We start from the raw sequence: 24822 nt of genomic DNA, 5'->3' as shown, positions 1-24822 counted from the left end.
TGTCATAGGTTGAATAATTCACTTGCATTATTCTCCTCTTCACAAGTTCAATTGTAGGAACTATTTGACTCTTTCTATATTATACATCTAAAATTCCTCTGAAAATTAAGCAGAATGTTTCATCCTTTGTTAGACGTAGATTACTCCTAGCTAAGACATAAGAAGTAGGTAATAACTACGTCTGACAAGAAAAAGACAAAAGCATTCTCACGTACCAATAAAATTATTTCTGCCTTGTAGCTCTTTACTGTATCATGTTTGGGTCACATTGAGGAATTTAACTGGTCCAAGATAGAGCCATAGAGTCATCGAGATGTACAGCACAGAAACAGACTGTTTGTTCGTTCGGTCCAACTCGTCCATGCCGACCAGATATCCTAACCTAATCTAGTCCCATTTTCCAGCACTTAGCCCATATCCCTCTAAACCCCTTCCTATGCATATACCAATCCAGATGCCTTTTAAATGTTGCAATTGTACCAGCCTCCAATACTTCCTCTGGCAGCTCATACCATACACACAGTTCTGTCTGCGTGAAAATGTTGTCCTTAGGTCCCTGTTTAAATCTTCCCCTCTCACCCTAAACCTATGTCCTCTAGTTCTGGGCTCCCCCACCCCAGGGAAAACACCTTGTGTATTTACCCTATCTGTGCACCTCATGATTTTATTAACTTCTATTAGGTCACACCTCCGCCTCTGCCTCCGCTCCAGGGAAAACAGCCCCAGCCCATTCAACCTCTCCCTATGGCTCAAATCCTGCAACCCTGCTGGGTCTATGAGAACTAATTAGAGTCTAGATATATTGCTGCAACAATTAGCTCAACATGTGAATCTTACTCTTTCACCTTTAAACCACATATACTGCCAAGATAAATACAACTACAAAATACCTACACAAACTTGGCAACATCGAGAACCGAGCAGTTCCTTCATGTTTTCTCATGGGGGAAAAAAATGCAGCGGCTAGAAAATGTTGGCAATATCAATTTGGGCAGGCAGCATCAATTTTGATCCTTCCAAAGAAAGTGTCATATCCAACTCCCAAGTTAATTTGCTTCTCTCTTCAAAGATGCTGCCAGACCTACTGAGTCTGTCCAGCAAATTTGTTTTTACTCCTTCATGCTTGTCTATATTCACTTTCTTGGACAAGCTAGGCTGTATGAAGTGTGAATGTGGCCTTGCCAGCATCAGCCATATCTAAAGAAAAAGAAAAGTATGTTTTAGTTTATAGAATAACAACACTCAAATTATATTGTAGTTATTGCCGACTTATACAGATCAAAACTTCAGACTACACAAAATATGCAGAAATGAATTCACTTGCTTTGGTGAACTATCCATTTTCATCTGCCTGATTGATAAGAGGGTGAAAGTGAGGACTGCAGATGCTGGAGATCAGTGTCAAAAAGTGAGGTGCTGGGATATTCCTGATGCAGAGCTTATGATCGAAACATTGACTCGTCTGCTCCTCGGATGCTGCTTTTCCAGCACCACATTGATAAGGGGGGAAGAACAACTTTCTTCCAACCCCAAAACATATCACAGGACTGGAGTTCAATATGATAAAATCTCCCGGCTGACATTGTCCATCTCTTATCTAGAACTAAGGGGAAGGAAGCCATGCCCCAAGTGTCAGGCTAAACAATGAGCTAGGCTATATAACAACCAGTCAAAGGATTCTGTAATACCAAGAACTTGTTTGGATCCAGTGTATTATGAAAGACTTGGTCCACTGTCCTACTGAATTTCTCCTGCAGGATGAAACTTGTTTCATATATTTTTATTCTAATGTTAAATAGAAATTTTGAGTCATTCATTAAATAGGCATCAGATTAGAAACAATCCAATTTAAAATCTACATGGGCTTTAACATTTTTTTGATCTTCAGTTTTGCACTTCTTTGCGGTTGTTATAAAGTACACACCTTGTTACAACATGCTGAAAATTTATCTCCCTTTGGCTACGTGCTAATGTAGGGATGCAATATTCTCCAGAATGGTGAAGAAAGAGCAAAAAGAGAATTCTTTACTTTTTTGAAATGATCTTTTTACAGAGATTATTATAATCTTACTAAAATCACTAGTTTTGAAAAAGAAATCTGTTCACACATTAATGGGATCATCCATAGTGATTTTTAAATGGCTAGCCTGAAGCAAGTAGAAGGATGAGACTGAATGCAGATGTAATGAGTAATATGCTCAGCTTCATATTTGTGGGATAACTACATTATATGCATTTATGCAAATGTACTGTAAGTGGGGGAAGAAGTTCTCACTTAAAGCCATACAGTTTCCCAGATGCTCTTTGGAAGAGCAAAATCTGTACTCTTAAAATTGTTATAGTACAAAAGGAGGCCATTCAATCCATTATGCCACCACTGGTTCTTCAAACATGCAGCATTACCTAGTGCTACTCTGCTTTTTTCCAGAACTTTTGCACACCACCCAAATAATTATCCAATACTCTCCTTAAATGCCTCAGTGTAACCTGCTTCCCTCACATTTCCAGGCCATGTGTTGTATTCCCCAAAACCTTGTGTGAAAAGTTTTTTTTCTTTCACATTACTCTTGCTGCTTTTGCGCATCATGTTAATAAATCTGTTCACTCTCATTCTCCCTTTTTATGAAAAGGGACAATTTCTCCCTAACTATTCTATCCTGTCTCAGTCAGATTTTCTCTCCAAGAGAACAGTCCTAACTACTACTACTCTGTTGTCTTAACTGTGGTTGCAGGAATGAGAAACTAATGTGTCCACAGCTGTACATGATATTCCAGCTGTTGTCTAGCAAGAATCTTGTAGAAGTTCCACATTACCTTGCACTTGAACACTATATCCCTTATTAATAAAGCCGAGGGCACCAGATACTTTGCTCTCATTGTATAAAAGGAACAGTAACAACATTGCTGTAGACTTGGCTGAGTGATAAGAAACAGTATTGGTCAATGGATGCTTTTTGAGCTGGAGGAGAATGTTTTGTAATGGAATTCCTCAGGGTTCAGTTTTGGGACACTTTTTTTGCTGATTATATATAAATTATCTGAATCTTAGTGGGCAAGGAGACAATGTCAAAGTTTGCAGATGAGATTAAACTTGGGGGAAAAAATAAGTTGAATGGAGAATGTGAAACTCCAAAAGGACATGGGCAAGTTGGTGGATAGGTGACAGATGAGATTTAGTGCAGTGAATTGTGATGATCAACAGCTTGTAGTTGTACGTTTGCTCACTAAGCTGGAAGGTTCGTTTCCAGATGTTACCTAGTAGGGTGACAAAACATCTTCAGTGGGTCTCCAGGCAAAGTACTGCAGCTGATTCCTGCTTTCTATTTAGATGTTTGGAAATCAGCAGTAATGCTTTGCCTGGAGTCCCACTGAAGATGTTACCTAGTAGGGTGACGAAATGTCTGGAAATAAACTTTCCAGCTCAGCGTGCAAACTGACATCCAGAACTTCAACCTGAGCTACAGATCTTCGCAAAACTCGCTATTCAGCAGCTTAATTAAACAATTTATTTGAATGACATCTTGAAAGTGGCAAGAAGGGTTGAGGGAGCAAATTCTAGAGCCCAAGCTCTAAATCAAAGTGTGGCTGCTGGTAGTGGTATAAACGAGTGAGAAGATTGTATGTAAACAAAAATTAGAAAAAGATTAATTAAGACAAGTATGGGTCCCTTTATAGGCAGAAACAGGAGAAGTTATACAAGACAAAGATAGCAAGCCAATTAAATACATATTTTGGTTCTGTCCTTAGAGGAGGACACACCCAAATTGGGGAATGCAGGGCCTATTGAGAAGGAGGAAATGACGGAAATCAATATTAGTAGGGAATGGTATTGAGAAAAATTGGATTAAAGGCTGATAAATCCCCAAGGAGAAAGTGAGGACCGCAGATGTTGGAGATCAGAGTCTGAGTGTAGCACTGGAAAAATATAGCCAGTCAGGCAACATTGGAGGAGCAGGCAAATTGACGTTTTGAGCATAAGCTTGATGAAGGATTTGTGCTCAACGTCGATTCGTCTGCTTCTCAGCTGCTGCCTGACCAGCTGTGCTTCTCCGGTATGACACTCTTTGACTCTGATAAACCCCAAGGCCTAATAATTCATACCTGACTACTTAAGGAAGTGAGCCCTCAATGTGGATGCTAGTTTGTGTTAGTTTAGTTTTCACGTTTATATAGACTCCAGAGCAGTAACCATGGGTAATGTTAGGGTAGCTAATGTAACCCCATTATTGCAATGACTATTATTCTCTATTATGGTTACCCTGTCATTGATGATAGAGAAAATGCTGGAGCCTGTTGTAAAAGATACACTAGCGGAGTGCTTGAAAAAAAGTAGCAGAGTTGGACTGAGTCAACATGGATTTCTGAAAAGGAAATCATCCTTGACAGATCTACTGAGAGGACATAAATAGTAGAACTGATAAGAGGGGGCCAGTGGATTTTGCTTGGATTTTCAGAAGGCTGACAGAAGACCCGATGAAGTTAAAGCACATGGGATTGGGGGTATATGTTAACATGTATGGAGAACTGCTTGGCAGGCAGGAAACCCCCAAGGTGAGGAATAAGCTGGCAATGAACAGTTGGGTATAGCAGCGACCAGTGCTTGGACCCTAGCTCAGTGGAATGAGTGGACAGATGATGTATAACTGGGTAACTGAGAGATTTAGATTAGATTAGATTCCCTACAGTGTGGAAACAGGCCCTTCAGCCCAATCAGTCCACACTAATCCTCTGAAGAGTAACCCACCCAGACACATTTCCCTTCTGATTAATGTGCCTAACACTATGGGCAATTTAGCATGACCAATTCACCTGACTTGCACTTTTTTGGACTGTGGGAGGAAACCGGAGCATCCGGAGGAAACCCACGCAGACACAGGGAGAATGTGCAAACTCCATACAGACAGTCGCCCAAGCCTGAATCGAACCTGGGACCCTGGTGCTGTGAGGCAGCAGTGCTAACCCACTGAGCCACCGTGCCACCCCTTTGGTTGCCAAAACCAAATAATTATTATCTGACAGTAGATTGGGAAAGGGGGAGACCTGGGTGTCCCTGTACACCTGTCACGAAAACCAACCAGGCATTGAAGAATGTAAATTGTATGTTGGCCTTTCAAATAAACAATTTGAGTACAGCAGTGTAGATGTCTTGCAGTTGAGCAGGCATTGATAAGACCACAAATGCAATATAATGTGCAGTTTTGATCCCCTTATCAGAGGAAAAATGCTCAAGCTATAGAGAGAGTGCATCAAAGGTTTATCAGACTGACGTATGAAGAGAGACTGGATCAGTTAGTACTATATTCAGTGACGTTTAGAATAATAAGGGGGAAAATATTAAAAACCTTTAAATGGTAACAATACCAGACAGGATAAACACAGGATGGATATTCCCAATGACTAGGGAATCCTGAACGAGGGGTCACCATTTTAAGGACCCTGGAGTAGGTCATTTAGGACTGATCAGAGATTTCTTTACACAGTGAGAGTCTGTGGAATTCTCTGCCATAGAAAGCAGCTGAGACCAAAACATTAAATGAAGGAATTAGATGTAGTTCTTGAAGCCTTTGATTCTTCCAGCTAGCGGAGGGAAAGTGGAAATGGGTACTTAATTGGATGATCAGTCATGATCACATTGAATGGTAGAGCAGGCTTGAAGAGTCAAATGGTCTATTCCTAGAATATTGTCATTTTGTGTATTTCTATTTATTGAAAGAGTGCAGAAATATGAGGATTGCAGGGCTGTTTGAGGCTAGTGAACGATCCAGATTTGGATATGTGCACCATGTACTGTGTGTTGCTCAGTCAAATTCCTGGAACTTCCTAACTAATAGATTGCAGAAGGACTTTTTATAGATGGACTGCAGGACCTGTCACCACCTCTTTGTGAATGGGCAGTGAATGCTCTATTTGCCAGTGACACCCATATCCCAAGATTGAATTACCCTGCATTTTTTTCTTTAAATGCACTGACTGCCGATATTTGTCATAATTTTAGGAGTAATGAATGTGTGCAGAGATGAGTTATTTGTTGATAGTCAGTCACCTGTATTTTCACCGTTAATGTTTGCAGAAGAATGCTCTTATACAGACATGTTTGTCACCAAAATTAATACCTTTTTTAAAAAGGTTTGTTTTCTCTTTCAGGTTCTGGAGCTACAGCTGTGGTTCAGGCTGCATACTGTATCCCGAAGAAAGAACGAGTTGCAATCAAACGCATCAATCTGGAAAAATGTCAGACTAGTATGGACGAACTCCTGGTAATGCACTGGAACATGCACCAATATAGTACAAGGAGGGCTGACCACTTGAAAATTTGTAAATGTAGTCAATAAATAGGGAGAGGCAATGTGCTAGTGGTATTATCTCTGAACAGAGGTTTGGGTATCTGTGGACCCAGGTGGTGGAATGTGAATTCAATAAAAGTCTGGAATTAAGAGTCTCATGGCCATGAAACCATTGCCAATTGTCAGAAAAATCCATCTGGAGTAAGGAAACTGCCATCCTTACATGTTTATCTTACATGTCCATCTTTACATGTGACTCCAGACCTATAACTATGTGGTTGACTCTTAACTGCCCTTTGGGCAATTAAGAATGAGCAACAAATACCTATGCAGCAGTGCCCACATCCTGTGGGTGTTTGCTGAACTGGGAAGTTGAGCTGCAAATGTTTCGTCCCCTGTCTAGGTGACATCTTCAGTGCACAGGAGGCTCCAAAGCACTGAAGATGCCCCCTCGACAGGGGACGAAACCTCTGCAAATCAACTTCCAACTTGGCAAACATACCCATAACTGCAGCAACCGGCACCCGAACTACAAATCTTGAATCCTGTGAATGAATTTGAGCTAGATTTTTTATAAATCAACAGCAGCAAGTTTTAAAAAAAACTTTAGAATGTGTATGGTGAAGAACATTTTGAAAATATAACTGTGCACTGTCAGTATTTGGAGAGAAGTGAGGAAACTGAACTCTTTTTAGAATGACTAGAAGATCAGTTAGTTGCCTGTTGTGGTATATTTTTATTTCAAATTTATGGTTTCCAGTGTGTGCTTTTAAAAAGGAATATATAGGATGGTGGGTATGGAGTTACATGAATAATGAAGGAATTAGTTTATTACAATTCTGTTTCTCAGCCAGATAGAGAAAATAGGAATTTTAGAAAAATGTCACTAAAGACTTGAACAAACCCAGACAATTTGTACTGAAATAATTGGTTGTCCACATTATGCATGTAGCACAGGAAAACATTTTTCAAACTTATGAAGTTTCCAAGATGGTACAATTAATGTCCTTAAATTAAATCCTGAATATTCTGAATGGTTTAAATTCAAGCAGAACCACTTTTTCATAATGTGTTCTTAACATATTAGAGCTGTCAGAGATAACTGGGAGGGAGAAATAATGCTGACCTAGCCCCATTTCTTGTTACGTGATGGAGTGCATGCAAGAGTGTACTTGTTGCTCTGCTGATTTTTAGGGTGTGTCTGTTCACATTGTCCATGGATAATTTGGGTGTGAACTTATTTTTTGAAGTTTAGGTTGATGTGTTGTGAAGAACTTGAAATTTCAGATATACACCAGACTGATCTTTGGGCATCAGTAAGAAGATCAGCTAAAGATTAATAAAAAAGATACTGAGGCTGCTGGAAAATTTGTAATCAAATTGGGAAAATATTGGAAATACTCAGCAAGCCACACAGCAACTCTGGGGAGAAAAGTGGTTAAGATAATCAATTGGAAACCTTTTACTAAAATCCAACCATGAGCATGACAGCCAAGCTTCCAGACTTGTAATTTTCTTTACCTGTTAATGTAGTGACAGATTATGATTTGAGTTGTTGTTGTCAATGTTGAGCATGTTGGAAAGTACTGAATTGAAAGATAGTGCTGTTCCTAACAATTTACTTTGGCTTTTGTTAGAAGAGTGTAGAGTTCAAAGATACAAAGTGAAGTGCAGCAAAGAATTGAAATGATTCTTGTAGTCATCTTTCCAGCTACGGATGACATTGACTTTTAAAAAAGCTTCCAGTGCTGATTATGCTGCTATAGACTTCCAAAGTTTTTTTCAATATTTGCAGATTTTTTTTTTGTTTGTTTTAACTCTGGCTTGTTGCAAAATAAACACTCATTGACTAGACAGATAATCAGAATTTATTTTTTTTGAAGGCTTTCATATGCTTGCTCTGATTTACCAACTTAACTCCCATCCTAAAGTCAAATGAGACTTATGAGAATTCAATAGTTTGGACAAAACAGTTAGTGAGAAGCAGTTACCATGGGTAAAAGGGTGGAAAACCAGAGTGCTATTATTTAATGTGATTGGCAGAAGAACCAGAAGTAACGTGCAGAAAGACTTTACAGTTCAGAATTCACTGTCCAGGGGTGTGGTGAAGGAAGATGAAACGGTGGTCTTTCAAAGAATCACCTGAAGAAAAGCTTTGCAAAGCTACAGGGACATAGAGAGAGCAGAGCAGCTTTTTCAGAGACCTGATGTGTGCCCTCCATTTATGGTCTAATGATTCTATTATTGAGAGTTTAAATTCTACTCATGGACATACATACTCTAAGTTGAACTTTTAATGTAACCAAGGAGTGCTATGGTGATTAAATATTGCTATTCTTTGGATTGAATTCTGACTGATGATTCTGTCCAATTGTTTGCATGGATGTAAATAATCTCTCAAAATATTTTTAAAGAATAATATTGAACTAACCTAGCACCATGACTAAAAATCATTTTTTGACCGACACCACCAAAAGCAGGTTGACTGGTTGCTCTTTTCAGTGTGATTTGTGGGACTTCACTATATAAATGGTTACCATATGTCTATATAAATGACTGCGCTTCAAAAGGATGTGAGACCTTTTGAGCCTTGAGAGCTGCTAAATAAATACAAGTTCTTCTCTCTTTCTTCCAAAGGTGCTGACTGGAATCTGGGTCTTCAGGTGGCAGTCGCACTCCAGCACCACATTCAAGTAACCATTATTTTTATATAATAAAAAAAAACAAAAAATGCTGGAAATACTTAGGTCAGTCAGCACCTATTGAAAGTGAGACAGACAGACAGATGACATATGACATAACATTAGAACTAATGTGAAGTTCTGATGAAAGGTTGTTACCAGAAGCTTTAGTTGTTTCTCTCCCCACAACTGCTACCAGACCTGATGACTTAATTTCAGCATTTTCTGTTTTTATTTCTGATTTCCAGCATCTGGAGTGTTTTGACTTTGTACTAGAATTAGCTTAATATTGCAAAGTGATATCCCTCTTTTATCTCCTACAGCAAGGAATAAATAAATCAAAACAGGGGTTTTTACAATAAGAAAGGTCAAATGAATTGAAAACGAGCTAGATGTGATATGCATAGGTAGTCCAGTGTAGATAAGCAAACTGTTTTAACTGCACAACAATACTCTCCCTTCCAGAGTATAGCTTTTTATTCTCTGCAAGCAGGATAAGTTGGGATTCCAGACCACTGCTTGTGCCTGACATTAGAGGCTTTTAACTATCTATAAACAAAAGATTGATCTTTCTCGGTCTCTGCCATCCTGTCCCTCATGTACTCCTCGTGCTATTACATCATTATCTAAGTCACATGCGCACTCAGTATAATCCCATCTACCTTTAGAGCAAAAGCAGATGCAATTAACCCTTTTCTCTCCTAGCCTACCATGTGTTCCATCTGCTATCACCACAACTACGACCATGTCTGTTCACCTTGTTGCCATCTCTCTTTCCCCCTCTCCCTCCATACCCTTAGCCAATCCATTAAACGTAGATTCTAAGGAATTGTGGGCTTCCCCTCCTACAATTTTTTTCCAACAGTAGTGATACACTTATTCTAGCCCTTGTGAAATGTTCCCTCAAGTGTTGCCACTATTAGTCCATCCCCAAGCATAGTATTCCTGCTCATTTCAGCTCGCTCAGCTTTAATGTCAACAGAGTCTCTGTTTATGTTTAAAATTATTGTCATCAGCAATCACTTGCTAACGAGTATGATTGTTCACCTTGGAATTTCTGTATCACTGGTCATGGGTTCTGAGAATCCTGGATGATGACCCTGATCCTTAAACCAGTCATTTTCCCTTTTGAACTGCATGTAATGGTTTTTGAACTGCATAGTAGGCTACTGCAGAAAATACGGAGATATGGCATTGAGGGTGAGTTGGAGGTTTGGATTAGGAATTGGCTGGATGGAAGAAGACAGAGGGTACTAGTTGATGGCAAAGTTTCTTCATGGAGTGCCGTCACTAGCAGTGTTCCGCAAGGATCTGTTTTGGGACCATTGCTGTTTGTCATTTTTATAAATGACCTGGAAGAGGGGTTAGAAGGTTGGGTGAGCAAGTTTGCGGATGATACGAAAGTCGGAGGAGTTGTTGACAGTGAGGAAGGATGTGGCAGGTTACAGCAGGATATAGAGAAGCTGCAGAGCTGGGCAGAAAGGTGGCAAATGGAATTCAATGTAGCCAAGTGTGAGGTGATTCACTTTGGGAAGAATAACAAAAAGATGGGGTACTGGGCTAATGGTCGGATACTTGGTAGTGTGGATGAGCAGAGGGATCTTGGTGTCCATGTACACAGATCTCTGAAAGTTGCCACCCAGGTAAATAGTGCGGTGAGGAAGGCATATGGCGTACTGGCTTTTATTGGTAGAGGAATTGAGTTCCGGAGTCCTGAGGTCATGATGCAGTTGTATAAGACTCTGGTGCGGCCGCATCTGGAATATTGTGTGCAGTTTTGGTCGCCATACTATAGGAAGGATGTGGAGGCACTGGAACGGGTGCAGAGGAGGTTTACCAGGATGTTGCCTGGTATGGAAGGAAGATCGTATGAGGAAAGACTGAGACACTTGGGGCTGTTTTCATTAGAGAAAAGAAGGTTTAGGGGTGACTTGATTGAGGTGTACAAGATGATTAGGGGGTTAGATAGGGTTGACAGTGTGAACCTTTTCCCGCGTATGGAGTCGGGTATTACAAGGGGGCATAGCTTTAAATTAAGGGGGGGTAGATATAGGACTGAAGTTAGGGGTAGGTTCTTCACTCAGCGAGTCGTAAGTTCATGGAATGCCCTGCCAGTAGCAGTGGTGGACTCTCCCTCTTTATGGGCATTTAAGCGGGCATTGGATAGGTATATGGAGGATAGTGGGTTAGTATAGGTTAGGTGGGCTTGGATCGGCGCAACATCGAGGGCCAAAGGGCCTGTACTGCGCTGTATTCTTCTATGTTCTATGTAATCATCAATCATGTTGTGGTTGCTGTTTCCTAGGGATGCCTAAATTGAGGTCATTATTAATCCAGTCACATGGCACAACACTGGGTCTAATATAATCTGTTTCCTGCTCAGTTTCATCTGTTTGCTGCTCTGAGGAACCATCTTGGAAACCATCCTATGAATTTCTCATCCACGCTACTACTATTAATCTGATTTTATGTGTGGATTAAAATCAACTATAATTGTTGTCATCCCTTCATCATCACAGGCACTCGACATTCCTTGAATATTTTGACATTCTTTTTCATTACCTTTTAAGCTCTTGTAGACAAGTAGTGACTTATGTGCTCTACTAATTCTCACATCCATCCAAATGGATTCTGCATCCTTATCTACTGAGTCAAATTTATATTTGTTGCTCAAGTTATCAACTTTGATTAACTGTGCTCAACCTCCAACTTTATTGAGCTTCATATTTGTATTAAATTTCAAATACCAAATTCATGTTTCCAGAAACAATGGTTATCGGATCGTACATCCATACTTCATACACTATTAGCTAGTTTGTTCTGGTTGATACATGCATCTGCTAAAGAGACTTTAGTTTTGTCTCTTGTTCTCTTTGTAACCTCTACCCTTGATATATTCACTTGTTATTTTAGCTATTCCTCTTCCTGCCAATCTCTGACCCTTGTTGCCGACATTACTATTTTAAGAGAACATGTCTTGAACTTGAGCACTGGGCAACCATTTGGAAACTACGTCATTGCAGAGAGAATGTCAGTCCCTTTCACCATGCTACTCCTAAATTCCTTCCACCAGTTGAATTGCTTCCTGTACCATGATGCTGCAACCACTGCCCTCAACCAAAAAGGCTGAGGGAATCTCATCTATTGGACAACTGCAAAGGCTGACTCTATTGCCCTTTAGGGACCTTTTTACTGCCTTTCATTCAGTCACACCTGTCTATCCCTGATCATTGAAGAAATCAAAAGTCCCCAACCGAAGTGGTGTGATTCTTTTGGTATAAAGAATCTTGGTACCTTGTCAGTGTCTGTAGTTTATTTTCCATCTCAAACTGAGCAGAAGCTTCTTAAACTTTAGGCACTTAGTGCAGACATGTTTTCAGGAGCTCCCATGTACTGCAGCCTTGACTCGTCACCTGAATCATAATGAAATTTTGATTATTTATTCACGTAGTGAGTATGTTACTATATATGTTAACGAATTTTGCCATCCATTTATGGACTACATAAAAATAAAGCCAGAAAAGGCCATAACCGTTTACTAGAAACGTCCCAGACAGCTAGTGCCTTTCTCTTGAAGAATCATTTCCAATCAGCTTTAATGAATCTGTCATGTGTCCATTTGCTAAGAGATCCTTTCCTTATCTGCTCCTGATGATGCTGACTGCCTGTCTCTTGATCATTACCTTGTTCACTTGCTGTTTTGGAAATGACAAATGAAAATAAATGCTGTTTGTTCTCCCTAATTTCTGCAACGTATGGAGAATGATCATTTTCCTGGTGCTCTGGTTCAGCATCAAAATAATCAATGCATTTCCATACTCTACTAATTGTGTTTTTTGCAATTTTGATGTGTCACTTGAGATTCAGAATAAATGGTTGGAAAAACCTCTGCTTTTACTTGTCATGATGCCCTCCATTTTGACAGATTATGCAAGACCTTTTGAAGTGCTGTGGCAGCATGCTCTTGCATGTTATGATCTAGAGCTATTGATAGATGATAGAGGCTTCAAATGGATGACTAGGAATCTGTCCTGCTCTGCATCTAAGTGACTTGTGCCAGTTGATGATAATTCTCTTTGCTAGCGTTATGTAAGTGCCTCCCTTGACTGTCAAGTTTCAAACTCTAATGCAGAAGTTCTGGCTTGGGAGCAGAGACAATATTCACTGCATCACAAGGCTGCCTCAACATTACCAATCAGGGTTGCTAATTTTGAGACAAGCTATTGTATTATTGACAATGCAAGAATGTTCTAGTACAATTACAAAACTCCATCTACTTGACAATCGTGTACATTCAAAGCAGGATAAATCCAACCCATCCAATTACTGCCCCATCAGTACACTCTATGATCAGTAAATTGATAGAAGGTGTCATCAACAGTGAGCACTACCTGCTCAGCAATAACCTGTACAGTGACTTCCAGTTTGAGTTCTGCTAGAGTCACTCTGATCCCGATCTTGTGACAGCAGTGTTTCAAGCATAGACAAAAGAGCTGAATTCCAGGGGTAAGGTGAGAGTGATGGCATTACTATCAAGGTTGCATTTGACTGAGTGTGGCATCAAGGAGTCCCAGTAAAGCTGGAATCCGTAAAGTAGTAAAGCAGGGGCAGACTCTCTGGTTGGAGTCTTACCTGGCACATACGAAGATGGTTGTTTTGAGGTCAGACATCTCTGCTTCAGGACATCTCTCTAGGGTTTCTCAAGCTAGTGACATAGGTCCAAGCATCTTCAACTGCTTAGTCAATGACCTAATGTCCATCAGAAGTGGGAATGTTCGCTGATGATTGCACAATGTTCACCATTCATGATTCCTCAGGTACTAAACGAGTCCATGTTAAAATGCAACAAGAGCTGAAGAATATCTAGGCTTGGGCTGACAAGTAACATTCATGCCACACAAATGCCAGGCAACGACCATCTCCACTAAGAGACAATCTAACAACTGGCTCCTTGACATTCAGTGGTGTTGCAGTCACTGAATCCCCACTATCAGCATCCTTCTGGTTACCATTAACCAGAAACTGAACTAGACTTGCCACATAAACGTAATTGTTACAAGAGCAGGTCAGAAGCTAGGAATACTGTGGCAAGTAACTCCTCATCTGATTCCCCAAAGCCTGGTCACCACTGTCTACAAAGTACAAATGATGGAATACTCCCCACTAGCTTGGATGGGTGCAGCTCCAACAACACAAGCTTGACAGTATGCAGATCAAAGCACTTCACTTGATTGGCACCACATCCACCAGCTTCTATTCCTTCCACCATCGATATTCGGTAGCAGCAGTGTCTGCTATCTGCAAGATGCGCTATAGAAATTCACAGAATATCCTTCAACAACACCTCTTCAAAGCCATAACCACTTCATCTGGAAGGACAGCAAATACATGGGAACACCACCACCCCAGTAAATTTACTTCTGAGCCACTCACCATCCTGACTTGGGATTATATTGCCATTCCTTCACTGTTGCTGCGTCAAAAATCTGGAATTTCCTCCCTAAGGGCCTTGTGAATCAACCCACAGCACATTGACTTTAGTGGATCAAGAAGGTAGCTGACCACCACCTTATCAAGGGCACCTACGGATGGCAAAACTTGCTGGCCAGCCAGCAACGCTTCTGTCCTGAGTGAATACAAAAAATGACTAGCTGACTGTGTGACTGGTTCAGATAGACATTGTCATTTGTTGTTCTGTATGCAGCACGTTACTGTTTTCAGTATTGCAGGTAGAATGTTTGGTTCCTATGTATCTATATGTTGGTTGTAATTGTTTTATTTTTCTGTGTTCACCCTTTTTGTGTTCCCAGTTATTACTTGTATAGGATTTATGCATATCTGCATCTTGACATGAGATGTTTGTCTATTCTCACTCACTTGTCTGTATGCACCAATCGGCTCGTTGGAACACTTAAAATGTTGATCTAGGCTCATGACTCTGCTAAGCACTTGAAGCTGAACACCATTCAGCAAAAAGCAACCCCTTAATTGGATCCTTGTCCTTAAATATTCTTTCCTTTCAACATTAGTTGTATCAATGTCCTAATGGCAAAAGGCCCCCGGCTCGTAGCAATGTTATGACCAGGTGAGGAGGGGTGAACTGTTCCCCTCTTTTTAACTCCCTTGGATTTTTCTTCATTTTAGCATGCAGCTCTATCACATTGAAATAAAGTCAGTAGATCACAAAGGAGCCAATTGCACAGTTTTCCTGAGTGAAAAGAAAAGGAATTTTATTGCTGTGGGATTCATTGGAAGGGTTAAACTGGAATTAATCAGATCAGGAAAAACATAATGGGACTTGATTAGATCTGGGATGGGTTCTTAACCGATACTTAAAGAACAAGAATATTGGTTTTGTATTGCTAAATAGGAAACTGATTATAGAGGGAACACATGACCTTTTAAAATAGTTGAAGTCCTAAAGGGAATGGCATTGCCAATCAGGGATAGTATCACAGCTGCAGAAAGGGAGGTGTTACAGAGGGTTTGTCTACTGAGTCAGTATGGGTGGAAGTCAGAAACAGGAAAGGAGCAGCCTCTTTACTGGGAATTTTCTATAGCCACCCAGTTGCAACAGAGGAAGTTGACTTTGGAAAAGTGCAGAAGTAACAGGGTGGTTTTCATGGGTGACTTCAACTTCCCTAATATTAATTGGAACCGTCTTAGTGCACATAGTTTGGATGGAGCAGATTTTATCAGCCCAGGAAGGATTCCTGACTTAATATTTGGGTAGGGCATCAAGAGAGGAGAGCATATTAGATTTGGTTGGCAACAGACTGGATCAGGTGCCAGATCTCTGGGTGGGAGAATACTTCGGTGATGATGATCACAATTACCTGACCTTTACTATCTTCATGGAGAGGGATAGGAGCAGACGGTATGGTATTTGAGGGAGGGGAATTACAATGCTATTAGGCAGTAACTATGGAGCATAAATGGGAACAGATGTTCTTTGGGAAATGCATGACAAATGTGGGGATTGTTTTGGGAGCACTTGTTGCGAGTGCTGGATAGGTTTGTCCCACTGAGGCAAGAAAGGAATGGTAGGGTGAAGGAACTTTGGATGTGGAACATCTAGTCAAGAGGAAGAAGGAAGCCTACTTAAGGTTGAAGAAGCAAGGAACAGACAGGCTCTAGAGTGGTGGTAAGAGTGGTGCTGGAAAAGCACAGCAGGTCAGGCAGCATCCAAGGAGCAAGAAAATCGATGTTTTAGGTGAAAGCCCTTCATCGGGAATGAAGGAATTCCTTCCTCCTACTCAGATGCTGCCTGACCTGTGGTCTTCCAGCACCACACTAATCTTGACTCTAATCTCCAGCATCTGCAGTCCTCACTTTTGCCGAGGGTTACAAGGTAGCCAGGAAGAAACCGAAGAATGGACTTAAAGCTAGAAAGAGGCATGAAAAAGCTTTGGCGGATAGGATTAAGGAAAGTCCTAAGGCGTTCTATAATTGTGAGGAATAAGAGGATGGCCAGAGTGAAGGTAGGGTCAATCAGTGGAGCGAACTTGTGCCTGGAGTCTGAGGTGGTAGGGGAAGTCCTTAGTGAATACCTAGCTTCATTATTCACTAGTAAGAGGGGCCTTGCCATTTGTAAGGACAGCATGAAACCGGTTGATATGCTTGAACAGATTGATGTTAAGAAGGAGGATATGCTGAAAATTTTGAAAAATGTGAGGATATATAAGTCCCCTGTGCCAGACAGGATATATCCAAGGTTACTAATCGAAGCGAGGGAAGAGATTGCTGCGCCTTTGACCATGATCTTTGCGTTCACACTGTCCATTGGAGTCGTAGACGATTGGAGGGTAGCAAATGTTATCCCTTTGTTTAAGAAACGGAATATGGGGTAGCCCTGGGAGTTCCATACCTGTCAGCTTTATGGTGGTGGGCAATGTTTTGGCAAGGATCCTGAGAGACTGGGTTTGATTTTTTTGGAATAGCATAGTTTGATGAGAGATAATCAGCATGGCTTTGAAAGGTCATGCCTCGCAAGCCTTTATTGAATTCACATTGAGGATGTAACAAAACACATTGAAGGTAGAGTGGTGTATGTGGATTTAGCAAGGTGTTTGATAAGGTTCCCCATGGTAGGCTCATTGAGAAAGTAAGGGGGCATGGAATACAGGGAAATTTGGCTGTCTGGATACAGAATTGACTGGCCTGTAGAAGACTGTGGTGGTAGATGAAAAGTATTCAACCTGGAGCTTGGTGACCAGTGGTGTTCTGCAGGGATCTGTTCTAGGACCTTTGCTCTTTGTGTGATTTTTGTAAATGACTGAGGAAGTGGAAGGGTGGCTTAGTAAGTTTGTCGATGATACAAAGGTTGGTGGAGTTGTGAGTGATGTGTATTAGGGCTGGTGTAGGTTGCAACGGGACACCGACAGAGTTGGGCTCAGAAGTGGCAGGTGGAGTTCAACCTGGAAAAATGTTAAGTGATTAATTTTGTAAGGTTGAAGTTGAATTCAGATTACAGGGTTAAAGGCAGGATTCTTGCAGTGTGGAGGAACAGAAGGATCTTGGGGTTCACATAGATCCCAGAAAGCTGCCACCCAAGTTGATAAGGTTGTTAAGAAGGTGTATGGTGTGTTGGTTTTCATTAGTAGGGGGATTGAGTTTAAGTGCCATGAGGTTATGCTGCAACCACACTTGGAATATTGTGTTCAGTTCTGGTCATCTCCATATAGAAGGATATGGAAGCTTTAAGAGTGTGCAGAGGAGATTTACCAGAAGGCTTCCTGGACTGTCACCTATAAAGGTAGCAGCCGTGCCTTCACTTCCTTCTTGCAAGTCGTTGATCTCAATCGTAAAAAGTTGAGGGCTCAGTATGGACCCCCTGAGGGACCTCTGGTTACAAGCTGCCAATTTAACACCAAGCCATTTGTCCTTGCTGTTTTCTGGCAGCCAACTAATCTTCCCGTCCTGTACATTAGTCTGAAATCATGAGTTCCTATTTTGCACAAGAACCTTTTGTATTGTGTAGATCTTTGTTCTTGGATTTTCAGAAGACATTTAATATATTTACAGTCCTCACCCTCTCTCTTCCAATAAATTATGACTTGCAGCATTGTTGTTCAATCAGATTTTTGGATCAAAACCCTAGATCTCCTTAACAGCACTGTGTGTACAAATGGACTTCACCACTGTCTTCTGGATGATGGAATGGCATTGATTCTGCCTGCTAACAATGCTCATGAAGAATGAAACCAAATCTTAAAGAATTACTGTAAAGCCACAGATGACACGCTAAGCAAATGTATCCTCATCCCTCTCAACATATCTGCAACCTTTGTCAAGATTAACTATATTAATGACGGTCACCCAACTGAATGAAACTGCACTTACTTTGCTTCTCTTTTATCTATCAATTCCTAGAGAATCACCTGGAATGGTTCTCCCCACCCCCTCACTTCACATAATTGTGACTGCTACCCTTGAGGAAATCTCACCCCTGGCACAACTTTCTCATCCTTGTGCCATTTAACCACTACTGGATGAGGTAGCACTTGATTAACCAGTGAATCATATGCGGTGGCATCTCCTTTCTGCACAATTTCTGCTGGTGTCCACTGTGGATCTCTCCATGACTCATTATTTCTCATCTACATATTACCACTCACTGATGTTGATATTGTTTGAAACAGCATCCTGTACCAAATCTGTAGTGACAACCTCCCAACTCCATTTCATCACTGCTTTTCAATTTCCATTGAATTGTCAATGTCATGTTTGCAAACCCTGCATTAGATATCAGACAGCAGTTCCCTCCAGCTAAATATTAGCAACAGCCAAGCCATTATATTCTGTCCCTGGCTTAAGCTTTTATTCCTAGCAACCATTTCCACATATCTCCCTGGTAGATGTTGAGACTGAGAGTTTTGAATTTAGGTGTCACATTTGACTTGGTGCATTTTCAACTAACCATCCATGCTATTACCACTGCTGTCTATTTCCATGTTCCAAACATTACCCAACTCCACTCTTGGCTGATATCCTAAATGAAACCTAAGTTCTTCCACACAATCCTGGCTGGCCCATCTTTCATCGCCCATGAGTTTTACCCCATGCAAGACTTTGCTGGATTTGGGATATGGTTCCATTCATACACCACCACTCTCCCTGAACTATTCTGGTTTCTTGTTTAACAACATCTTTGCGGTCTGATTCTTGTTTTCTTTCTTAATGAGGACAGGGACTAGCAATATAAACCAATATTGCAACCCTCTTGAACGTGACCATTCCTCCAAATTTGAACTGCTGCAGATTCACAATCTTAATTACTGGGGCCCGATCCTTCAGTTGCCAAGATTCTGAGCTGTTGTATTCCCTCCTGAAACCTCTTGTCTGCCTCTCCTTTGTGCCTTAGGGCCATTCATGAAAGCCAGATCACCAAAATCTTGATCAGATAGTTCCTTTTGTGACTTAGAATTATGTTTTTGTTCCTGTGCAATTCCTAAAATAGGGTTTAAAGTGAGCACATTATCTCTTTTGGTCAATGAAACAAAGTGGGCATTCAAGACTGGGAAGTGCTGCAAAAAGCCATAATCTTATCTTCCAATTGGAAAGACTAGAAAATATTGGCTTTTTCAGCCATTTGCCTCTATTAAAATATACTGTATAATTTTGGGTTGGAAAAGTTAATGAAAAACTCTAAATATGCTGAAGCAGTGAGGAAAGGTATGTGTATACTAAAATGGTTAAATTGGGAACTCATGCCAGGACTGCTATATGGTGTCATGTAATAGAGGTAAAAATATGAGGCTAATTTGAATAGGATCATATAGAGTTTTTCTGAATGAGTAATCTGACTTGTGCCCTTGGTTCTTTACCAAGTGCAAGTTCTATAATTGGGGCTTACCAGAATCTCTCTTTGAAGGGAATTTCCTGTACTATTCAGTTAGGGACTTCGCAACTGAAACAATGGTGGTGGTTCTTTTGTGAATTGTCTGTTTGTTGTCACTCAGTCCCAGAAAGCAAACCCTTTTTTTTTGGCTAATCAATTCTACTCCTTTTATTTTAAAACAAAATTATAATAATTTTGAATTGAGCTCAAAGTAAACAATCTATACTCCCATTAAATCACTTGCTAGTTTATCATTTGAATAATCTCAATCCATATTAGAACATAGAGCATAGAACATTACAGTGCAGTACAGGTCCTTTGGCACTTTTTAAAAATTAGATTACTTAGTGTGGAAACAGGCCCTTCACCTAACAAGTCCACACCAACCCGCCAAAACGCAACCCACCCAGTTCCAGTCCCCTACATTTACCTCTTCACCTAACACTACGGGCAATTTAACATGGCCAATTCACCTAACATTTTTGGACTATGGGAGGAAACTGGAGCACCTGGAGGAAACCCAGGCTGACATTGGGAGAATGTACAAACTCCACACAGACCGTTGCCTGAGGCGGGAATTGAACCCAGCTCTCTGGCAATGTGAGACAGCAGTGCTAACCACCGTGCCGCCCACTCTGTTGTGCCGACCTGTGAAACCAACCTGAAGCCCACCTACACTATTCAATTTTCATCCATATGTCAATCCAATGAGCAGTTAAATGCCCTTAAAGTTGGCGAGTCTACTGTTGTTGTGGGCAGGCCATTCCACACCCCTACTACTGAGTAGAGAAACTACCTCTGACGTCTGTCCTGTATCAATCACCCCTCAATTTAAAGCTATGCCCCCTCATGCTAGCCATTGCCATTTGAGGAGGAAGGCTCTCCCAGTCCACCCTATCTAACCCTCTGATTATCTTGTGTTTCAATTGAGTCACCTCTCAACCTCCTCTCTAACGAAAACGGCCTCAATTCCCTCAGCCTTTCCTTGTAAGACCTTTCCTTCATACCAGGGGACATCCCAGTAAATCTCTTCTGAACCTTTTCCAAAGCTTTCATGCCCTTCCTATAATGTGACCAGAACTGTATGCAATACTCCAAGTGCAGCTGCACTGGAGTTTTGTGCAGTTGTAGCTTGGGACTCCGAAATTCAATCCCTACTAATAAAAGCTAACACACTGTCTTCTTAACAACCCTATCAACCTGGGTGGCAGCTTTCAGGGATCCATGTACATGTTCGTTGAACAGAATGAAAAATAATGCTTCTGCAATGAGTTGTTTTGATTTCAAATTATTTTGACATAAGTCAAATGCTTAGTTTGCTTTGGATCAAAGTAACCACGAATAAGATCCTCATTGAAGCTGTAGTTTCTTTTACCTGTCCAAAAATGTTCTATATAGATAGTAAAAATTACATTTGGTCAATTATAACATCTATTTTCTGGGCTTTTTTTTCTCTCCTGTGACTAAGCTATAAGAACATTGGAATGCTTGGCTGCTGTGAATTTTATCACGGTAGCACAGTGGTTAGCACTGTTGCCTCACAGCGCCAAAGACCCGGGTTCAATTCCCGCCTCGGGCGACTGACTGTGTGGAGTTTGCACGTTCTCCCCGTGTCTGCGTGGGTTTCCTCCGGGTGCTCCGGTTTCCTCCCACAGTCCAAAGATGTGCAGGGTCAGGTGAATTGGCCATGCTAAATTGCCCGTAGTGTTAGGTAAGGGGTAAATGTAGGGGTATGGGTGGGTTTCGCTTCGGCGGGTCGGTGTGGACTTGTTGGGCCGAAGGGCCTGTTTCTACACTGTAATGTAATCTAATCTAATCTAATTGTCGTCCTGTTTCAAAGCTGAAACCTAAACAATTTATTGCTGTTTTTTAAACATTGTTGTGATAATTAAAAATCAGCCCAAGTTCCTGAGATATCCAGGAAGCCACATTTAGCACACACAAAGCATGCAAAACTCAATGCTAGGTGATGGTCAACATTATAAAGTGCTTGTCTGTTCAAATCCCCACCTGCATGGTCTTCTCATCCTGGAAGCTTTTAAAATGCTGACTGGTATTACAAAGTTTCACAGCTACTGATCCTCTGATAACTCATCTTTTTTACCCAAAGACAGGTACAGGCACTGGTATGTTATTTAAATGGTTATTACTTGTTACTCAAGCAGCAATAACTGAATTTGAGGCACTATGTGATGGGAATGGAATGCATATATTAAAACCAAGGGTGAACTTGATACAATTGAGTAGATACTTGAATGTTTCTTGTAAAAGATACAAGCCCTGCTGTTCAACCCTTGCCTGCAACACCCTATACATGCAGGGGTTAAAAGCATAAACTCCTATCCTCATTCACTTGGCCAGTTATAGAGGAGATTTCAAATCGCAGGTGGCAGCATAAGTCACCCCCTCCCACCCCTGTGCTGTGGGCAGAAATCATCAACTCAAATGAATCTACCAAACAGCATTTGAGTTGGGTATCTCAAAGGATAAAAGATTTCTAACATTGTCTTTTATTGGTCTTTGAGACACTTTTTAGGGCATAGTGTTATTTGTGGGTTGACTTGCTATTTCAAATGTAAATGCTAGTTTCTATTGTCACTGCCAATGGTAATTTGTGTATTAAAAAATCTGTATTTGAGACCAACTGTCTAATAGAAACCTGACAGCTGGCATCCTTTTTTGTATTGTGCACTATGAATTCAGTGGTGTATTTAGTGAGTCTGTAGAGTGCATGCATTATGCTTTTCCTATTTATCTTCTATAATTAATGACTATGCAGGATTTAACTAATTGAGGGAAACATCATTAATATTTAAAGCAGAGCTGCTGGCCAGGAAGGAAACATTAGCTGTTGTAATTGAAGAGCAGGACAATCAACATCTTGAGTTGTTAATATCTCTACTGTGGTCTTTTTGAGTACTACCTGAGATTGTGGTCTGAATTAGTTAAGTTGTAGTTTAAAATGTAGCAGCATTCCTCTTGCTTTTATATTTACAGAAATAATTTACTTAATTTATCTTTTTGACTCTAGCTTGAAGAGCATATGTTTGCCTAGCTTGCTACAAGATAAATTGTTAAAAGTCCAATTTATTATTTAAAATTGGATAAAGTTTGGTAGAAGTCATGTTTGGAGGAAAAAGTCAATTTCTGAGAACTGCTGAATGATTAAGGCAAGTGTAACATGAAGACAGTTGTTAATGACGACTGTGCTCCTACAGTTCCATATCCTGCTGATACTTAGTACCCAAGCTCCTACATGGCCCTCATTCACGTGAAAACTGAAGTGTTAGTGCTGATAACGTACTTTTGAGAGAGAGAAAAAAGACAAAAAGTTGTGCCGTAAATTGTTTTAAAGCCACTATAATCCCAGAAGACCAAAATGCTGCTCAGAGAGGTGACTGTGGTACTTTAACCTGAGGGTCACCATGCTTCTAGCAAGGAGTGAGATTGAGAAAGTGAAGCCTTCATAGTAACCTGAGCCATTGTAGGAATTGAATCTGTGCAGGTGGCATCACTGCATCACAAACCAGCTGCACAGCCAGTTGAGCTTTTTATCTGACTTCTGTCAGAAATGCTAAGTTTTGGTCCATCTTGGCCTCTTCGAGAGGTCATCAGCATCACGTGTTTTTAGCTATTTTGATTGTGTAGTTGATATCGATAAGTGGCTGGAGGCACTGCATACTCAAGGCTATGGGCCCTGACAATATTCAACAAGAGTACTGAAGACTTGTGCTCTAAGCTGTGCCCTTTGCAGCTACAATGCTGGCATCTACCAGAACGTCTGGCTCATGGCCTAGATAAGTTCTGCTCACAAAATTGACCAGTTTTTATTCCTATCAGTCTGCACTCGCACGTCAGCAAAGTGATTTGATGTGCTGTTGACAACACTGTCAAGTGACACTTGCTCAACAAAACTACTGACTGATGCACAAGTTGAGTTTTGTCAGGGCCGCTCGACTCTGAATTTCATTTGCAACCTTGGTGCAAACATTGACAAAGAGCTGAATGTCAAAAATATAGCTGCGCATCCATAGAAAACTTCTACCTGCAAGTTCCCCTTCAAGCTTCACACTTCCTGACTTGAATCTATGTGACTATTCTTTCACTTTTTTGAGTTAAAATCTTGGAACTCCATCCCTAACAGCACAATGAGCGTCAGTACCCTCCTCCAAAGAAAAATTACCCTTTTCCACAGACTGCAGCAGTTCAAAATGACAGCTGACTGTCTTTTTGTGGGTAATTGGGGATGGGTAAATGTTGGCTGAGTTAGCAATACCTACATCCTGTAAACAAACGTTACATCACATCTAGTCATTTGGTGTAATGTTCTGGTGGCATGGATTTGTATCCTAAAGGGGACGAAATTTGAACACTCTAATCACTCAACAGGTGTCTAATGGTGACCATATAGCATCACCATAGCCCTGGAGGATCATAGAGCTGTTGTCATTTGAGATGACTGGTTTGACCGGAGGGTCTAATGCCTCCAGTGAGGGTTAGAGGTTGAGAAGATGAGACTTCAGCAAGTACAAGAATTGAACACATGAAGTTGGCATCATTCTGCATTGAAAACTAGCTCTCCAACCAGGGTCAAAAAGTTCAACTGGTTCACTTGCCCTTTTCGGGAAGGCAATCTGCCATCCTTGCTAGGCCTGACTTACATGTGACTCAAGAATCACAGCAATGTGATTTAACTCTTAACTGTCCTCTGCAATGGACTAGGAAGTGTTCTGATTGTATCAAATTGCTACAAAGTCCAAAGAAGGGTAAGAAACCAGGCAGTTTACCTGGCATCATCACAAGTTCCGGAAATGACAAATAGCTTTGACCCTGAAAATTGCTCTTTTCCAACATCTGAGGGCTTGGCTAAAATTGGGAACAGTGTCTCCCATACCGATATTGTCTGTAAATTAAGATTCCTTGAGTATCACCATGTTCCAGACACCACATCACCTGCCCTGGTATATCTTGTTCCACGAGCAGGATGGATCCACTAGAGTAATCAATCATCTGTAGT

At 40.9% G+C, this 24822-nt stretch overlaps 1 protein-coding gene across 2 annotated transcripts in view; it reads left to right on the top strand.

The window, feature by feature from the left end:
• LOC122548925 (serine/threonine-protein kinase OSR1) overlaps positions 1 to 24822 on the top strand; it is a 182298-nt gene that overhangs the window by 40301 nt on the left and 117175 nt on the right. The window contains exons 1-2 of one of the 2 annotated variants that reach the window (XM_043687911.2): positions 6145 to 6257; positions 8922 to 8977. Coding sequence is in view for 1 of the 2 variants with exons in the window: in XM_043687910.2 (XP_043543845.1) it covers positions 6145 to 6257 (113 nt within the window). In the remaining variant the exon portion in view is untranslated. Of the gene's footprint in view, positions 1 to 6144; positions 6258 to 8921; positions 8978 to 24822 lie in introns of those variants that run through there. The other variant, XM_043687910.2, reaches the window with a different exon arrangement.

The sequence above is a fragment of the Chiloscyllium plagiosum genome, unplaced genomic scaffold (assembly GCF_037043375.1).
Source record: "Chiloscyllium plagiosum isolate Xiang-an unplaced genomic scaffold, Cpla_swu_hap1 HiC_scaffold_4, whole genome shotgun sequence".
NCBI classification, from domain to species: Eukaryota; Metazoa; Chordata; class Chondrichthyes; order Orectolobiformes; family Hemiscylliidae; genus Chiloscyllium; species Chiloscyllium plagiosum.
The sequence above is the reverse complement of the archived record's forward strand: the minus strand, read 5'-3'. Positions and strand labels throughout refer to the sequence as shown.